Source organism: Molossus molossus, unplaced genomic scaffold (genome assembly GCF_014108415.1).
Source record: "Molossus molossus isolate mMolMol1 unplaced genomic scaffold, mMolMol1.p scaffold_m16_p_12, whole genome shotgun sequence".
NCBI classification, from domain to species: Eukaryota; Metazoa; Chordata; class Mammalia; order Chiroptera; family Molossidae; genus Molossus; species Molossus molossus.
The window spans coordinates 75,072,693-75,078,692 of NW_023425347.1; the positions used below are offsets into that span (position 1 = coordinate 75,072,693).

General features: G+C 46.4%; 1 protein-coding gene across 6 annotated transcripts in view; it reads right to left on the reverse strand.

Moving 5' to 3' along the window:
- Positions 1-5,225, reverse strand: part of CTPS1 (CTP synthase 1) — a 45,159-nt gene extending 39,934 nt beyond the window's left edge. For 5 of the 6 annotated variants that reach the window (XR_004958887.1, XM_036255819.1, XM_036255818.1 and 2 more), the window contains exons 1-2: positions 5,089-5,225; positions 1,658-1,836 (exon numbers count right to left, since the gene is read on the reverse strand). Coding sequence is in view for 5 of the 6 variants with exons in the window: in XM_036255819.1 (XP_036111712.1) it covers positions 1,658-1,823 (166 nt within the window). In the remaining variant the exon portion in view is untranslated. The remainder of the gene's footprint in view (positions 1-1,657; positions 1,837-5,088) is intronic. The other variant, XM_036255822.1, reaches the window with a different exon arrangement.
- Positions 5,226-6,000: the final 775 nt, after the last annotated feature.

The window sequence follows — 6,000 nt, forward strand, 5'->3', positions numbered from 1 at the left end:
TATGGGACTGTACAGTTACTATGGCATCTGTTGTTTTCTACGAACACTGCTACTTGAGCAGAGCAAGGTTTGAAGTGTGATAAAATCATGATTTGATGTAAAGCTTGAAATATATATACAAATATAAATATACATATATAAAATAAATATAAAGGTCATATTGATTCTACAAGCCAGCTTCTAGGCTACACTTTAGTCCTAAACAAAGTAGTTAAAGTAAAAGTCTTCCCCATCTCTTTAACATTCATTCCTTGAAACATCATTCTAGAAATTTTACCTGGAATGGTTCATTCCTACCATCACAATAAGAGACAAGCTCAAAAATAGGAAAGGGAAAAAAATGTCTTAGTTTCCACCTCAGGGAGAGCAAACTCATCCTCTGCTCAGGAACTCTATGAAATATGGCTCCAGAGTGTCCCTCTTTCCCTGGCTCTATTTATTACATAAAAGTATTTGCCCTGGTGACACTCATCCTTATAGATTTTTACCTCAACATTAGAAAGTAGGAGTATAAGAAGAGAATTTAAAAACTTAAGAAATATGCCCTGGCCAGTTTGGCTCAGCGGTTGAGCGTTGACCTGTGGACCAGAGAGTCCTGGGTTCAGTTCCCGCTAGAGGCATGTACCACAAAAAAACAAAAACAAACAAAAAAAAACTTTAAGAAATACATTTTAACGGTACATCTACCCCCAATTTTAAGCAATTAATCTTTTTTTTTTAATCCTCACCCGAGGATATTTTTCCATTTTATCTTCAGATGGAGTGGAGGGGGGAAGGACAGAGAGAGAGAGAGAGAAACATCGATGTGAGAGAGATACATCAATTGGTTGCTTCCCACATGACCCCAACTGAGGTACATGCCCTTGACTGGAATCGAACCCACGACTCTTTGGTCATCAGGCTGATGCTCTAACCACTCAGCCAAACCTACCAGGGCTAAGCAATCAATCTTTTTGGTAATTCAGTCACAGTCACAGTTGACAGTACTCTCCTACTCTCCCTTAACAGTTTCAACTTTTCACTTACCTTGAAAGATGCTCATTTATATTACCCGAACTCTGTTAGCAAAACAGAAACTCCAGCTTACACCTCACCCAACTCCACCATGTATCTGTTGCCTAAATCCCTACAACGAGGTCCTTTAGCCTGTTTGAATGAACACCTCCATCAAAGGAACTCGCAACTTCTAGAAGTCAGTTACCTCCAACTTGGAAGGTGCTGGCTATTATAAAGACCTTTCTTTCTTCACGGAAGTATCTATTTCCTGATCATCTTTCCATTCATCCTATTTCTAAAACTTGGGGCCAGAAAAAATAAATATAACCCCTCTTCTCAAACATTTGAAGAAAGTTATGTCACCAGATTACCTTTTTTCAATCGAAGTAACAAATTTTCACTCAGCCACCAAAAAGATAATTTATATTATTTCTGTTACAGAAACCGCTAAACTCTAATCACTACACTGCATATTAAGACTTCTGCTTCCTCTCTGTCCAGGTGGGAAAAAGCATCATTCTGCTACCTTTTTAGAAGGCAAGAAATGGAAGTTATGTTATACAAAATACACATAATTTCCAAGGGCTAACTGACATGTTCTTCTACGTACTACACAATTATTTTTTAAAAGAAAAAAGAAAGAAAAATGCACTTTGCTTACCATGCTCATAAGGGGAGAATGTTCCTGCATCAATGTTAATGTATGGGTCAATTTTAATTGAAGTGACATGTAAACCACATGACTTCAATATTGTGCCTACACTGCTGGCGATGATTCCTTTTCCAATTCCTGATATTACACCACCAGTAACTAGAATGTACTTCATTTTACTTTTTGACCTGGGAGAAGGAAAAATTACAGATTAAATATATCTTAACAAATCAAATTTATCTAGGTTCGAATACCGGCTCTGCCACTTACTGGCTATAACCTTCTTGGAGCCTTGATTTCCCTGTCTTGTCACATGACTTCGGAAAGGTGTTTGTGGGTTTTTGGTCACTGAATGGCTTCAGTCAAATATGAGTTAAAAAACAACTGCTAATCAAATAATGTGCCTCCTTTTTAAAAACAAAAACAAAAAAAAACTTTGACAACCCTGAGAGTCAACCTAGTAAAAAAATTGCTTTAAGCTATTGCTAGAACACTATGCCTGGACCTCAAATGTTGGCTGACATCACCACCAGACAATGGAATACCAGGCAGTACCTCATTATTTTCTCTACATGAGGAAAACAATTTCACCCTTGGATGAGCACTCTGATTTCCCATAAAAGAAATAGTGTCTTTGGCTAAACTACAATGTAGCACCAAGAAAACACAGCTCCTCTAGGTTATAGAAGACAGAATAAAAGGAAAGGCCTTCAACATTTAAAGTTTCAGTTAAACCTAAAAATCTTTTAATTAAAGGTAGCTGTCTTCTGTAGTTTAATAATAACTTACTCCTTGCCTGCAATCTCTCCCAGGTATGACCTGAAGAGTTGTATTTACTGGAGGAAAGGGACAGCAGATAATAAACCAGTATGAAGGAGATAAGGGGCAGAGGACTCAAAGAGAGGGCAAATTAGATTGAATTCAAAGAGCCAGACAGTTGTGGCAGTATCTGGAAGAAACAGGCTTGATGAGAGATAAAAGGATGGATAGATGCAAGAACAGCAGAAGCAAGGGGCTGATAAAACCACAGCATAGACAAGGTGTGGAAGATATGGCGACAGTCTCACCAGTTTATCACTGGCCCACAGCTTCAGAAACCCAGAAACATCATTTGGTCAACAAACCTAAATGTGATCAAAATGAAAAGCACAATCAGCGAGGAGAAAAGAGAATGCTTGCTTTGGCAAGGTCAGGTCCTTCTCTGGGAACACTTCATGTGAAGCCAAGTTACAATAAAAATAAGCTAAGAAAAGGAATAAGGAAATAGTTCTGCTTAGAGCATTCCCCCTCCCAACGCCTCCCCAAAGCAAGAATGAACATACTTGGCAAGGAGATAAGAATACTTAGAATATCTTCCCCCTGATAGGAAGACACTGTGACCATGTCCTGCTCCTTCTATCCTCTGTTGCAGCATTTCCAAAAGCATGATTCTTGGTTTCTACAAGATGCATATGTGGTTCCCAAAACGGATTTTGGAAACAGATAAATAACAGAAATGCCGGGGTGCCAGTTAAACAGTCTATTGGTTTCTTCAATGCAAGATCTCTAGGAGCTTTTAATAAGGTAACATTCAATGTGACTTCCAAAATGGAGTACAGTATGCAGTTTCCCCCAACTTGTTTGACCCCCAAGTCCCTAACGTTTGGGGGAAACACTCCTCTGACTGTTCCCTTACAGCTGAACGGTTCCTTCCTGACACATGAATATCAGACTTGGCTATATTTTATATATGTCCTAGCCAGACATATTCCGGAGACTATGCCTGGTCTTAGTAAATTTCAGATGTTCCTAGAATTTCCTCAGTCACTCTGAGTGGGTTACAGAGTGAGAAGACTCATCTCATTCATTTACTTTTGAATTGCCCCAATTCTAAAAGGGTAACACCTCTCTTTTGGGGTGATTCTTGCAGTCCCCCACAGTTCCTGACAATAAATATTCAATATACTCAAAAACTGGGAAGGGGCTGACAGGACTCATCACATTCCTGGACTAGCCACTACTGTAAGTATGTATGTGCTACTGTGCCAGACACTCTGGGGACCACAATTAATCAGATCTGGGCCCATACTTCAAGCTGCCGGCAGTCCAGTTAGAGACCAAACCTTTACAAAAAAGGGTAATCCAGTGATGATGAGAGCAGAGGGACAACACGTGTGGGTATAAAACGGGAAGATGAGAGAGTAGAAAGCTTTCAGTGACAACACCTGGATAGAGTACCACCGCCCACGTAGAAGTAAGAGAAGTCCAAAGGGAGAGGACCCAGACTGCTCCTGCCTTGCTGACCTGAGACTTGCAACGGGGCCTTGAAGAACTGACTGCATGACTTACAGCATGGGAACGGGAACACAGAGAACAGGAAAGTGAAGGATAGCCACAGAAAACAGGTAGAGCCAAGACCAGAGAGGAGAGGAAGCAGGGGAAGACAGTGGAAAATAAGTTGCAAGAGTAAGCAAGGGGCCCAATCATGTGCAAACTTCAATGTCCAATCTGAACTTTAAGGCGATGGAAACATCGGAAGGTTTTTCAAGCATAAATGTAACAAAAATCAAGATGCATCAGAGGACTTCAACAAAGATGGAAAAAAGCTTCTCTTTGTGGTGGTTGTGAAATGTCATGAGATCCAGTTCCAGCTCCATCACTTGTATACTGAGACCTGTCAAGTCACTTAAGCGGCCTGAAGCCCGAGTCCTTCATCTGTAAAATGGGGGCGAGACTCTCCACATGGCGTGTGTCACAGGACTGCTAGGATTCGAAAATAATGAGTGTAGACAAAAATGCGCCACGCAGACGTAGTGAACTTAACTTTAAAATGCAACATCTTCACCTAGGGCGGCCCGGAAGGGAGGCGGCCGGCTGTGAGGGTGAGGGGGACAGCACCGGGAGGTTTCAGGCCCCGCGAGCTCCAAGGCCCCTTCCTCCACGGGAATCGGGGCGCGCCGGAGGGGCTGGGGCCAGGCCGCGGAACCCATCCCACCGCGACAAGCCTGTCTCAGACCCTGAACCTCGTTTCCAGCGAGGTGACGGCCGTGCCGTGAGGCCAGAGGGACGTGGCCCGGGCAGTCCGAATAGAGCGGCATCCGTGGGCTCCAGCGCCCCACGGCCCTCTCGGTCCACCAGCCATCCCCGGCCTCCCGCGGCTGGACCTCCCAACCCAGACCCCGTGGCCTTTCCAGCTGCCCCACGCCCACTGGGGCCCGTCTCCCCAGCAGCGCCCGGCCACGCGGCCACGCGCGCGGGAGCCGGCTCCTAGCCGGCCTGGCCGCCCGCCCCACTCCCGTTAGGCACGTAACTCATTGGGCAGGCCGGCTACCACATCAGCCCTGATTGGTGGGCGCTGCGTCCGTCACCCGGCGGTGGGGCTGTCCGGCGCTGGGCTCAGCTCGCGCCGCCGATTTCTGCACGGGAGAACAGTTCCCCCGGGATCTCTGGTGTCAGCCTACCTGAGTCCCGCTTCAAATCTTCCTGCCCGCTAAGCTAGGAGGGAGACGAGCGTGCGGGGGACACAGCAGCCAGTGAAGCAGCCCGGCCGCATGCGCCGGGCAGTCTTTCACGGAGGCGGGCCCTAGGCGGTGCGCACGCAGAGGTGGGGGGCGGAGTGGGCGCGCAGACCCTCCCCGGGGTGGAGCCTGAGTGCGCGCGGCGCAGGGCTCCGAATGCGCAGGCGCTGGGGACTCGCTGTCCCACGTCCTGGCGGGCTGGTCCGGAACGTTTTCCCGCTGTTGATACAGAAGTGGGTATTCGAGACTGGGCAGGTTATGGCATTTGTGTCAAGAAGCTTGTGTCACATCCAGTGGTACAAGCTTCCTCACTCAAGAGAGAGGAGGCCATTTGGGGTTCACATTTAGCAAATCCGTCGCCTGGCTGCGGCCCCCTGCTCCAACGCCTAACAAAGGCTAGATCCATCACACCGTGCCTTTTAACCGCCCTGCCACGTGGGCACGACGGTCACGCTCCCGGTGGTGCGACCCCAGCCCTTCTCGCCCGCTGCACCTCCTGAACCCTGTCCTGTAAAAGGGAAGACCAAGAGGGCGGCTAGGCTCAGGCTCCTTCCTCACCTGGCTCCCTTTACATCAGTCCTGACGATGGCTCCTTTAGCTGAACAAGGGTCCAGACGTACTGCATATACTATGCAAAATATCAGACCACTGTACACTCCCCTCTTCCTCAGACCTCTACCTCTGCCATCCACTTCCCTATACGCTCTCTCAGCTGATGGCCTTGCTTCCTGTTTCACTAAAAAAATAGAAGCCACAGAACTTCCTCAACCTGTCACCACTGTATCCATCAATATTTTATCTGTGCACACAAGCTCTGCCTTTTTCCTTGTACCATGGACAAACTGTACTGTGGAC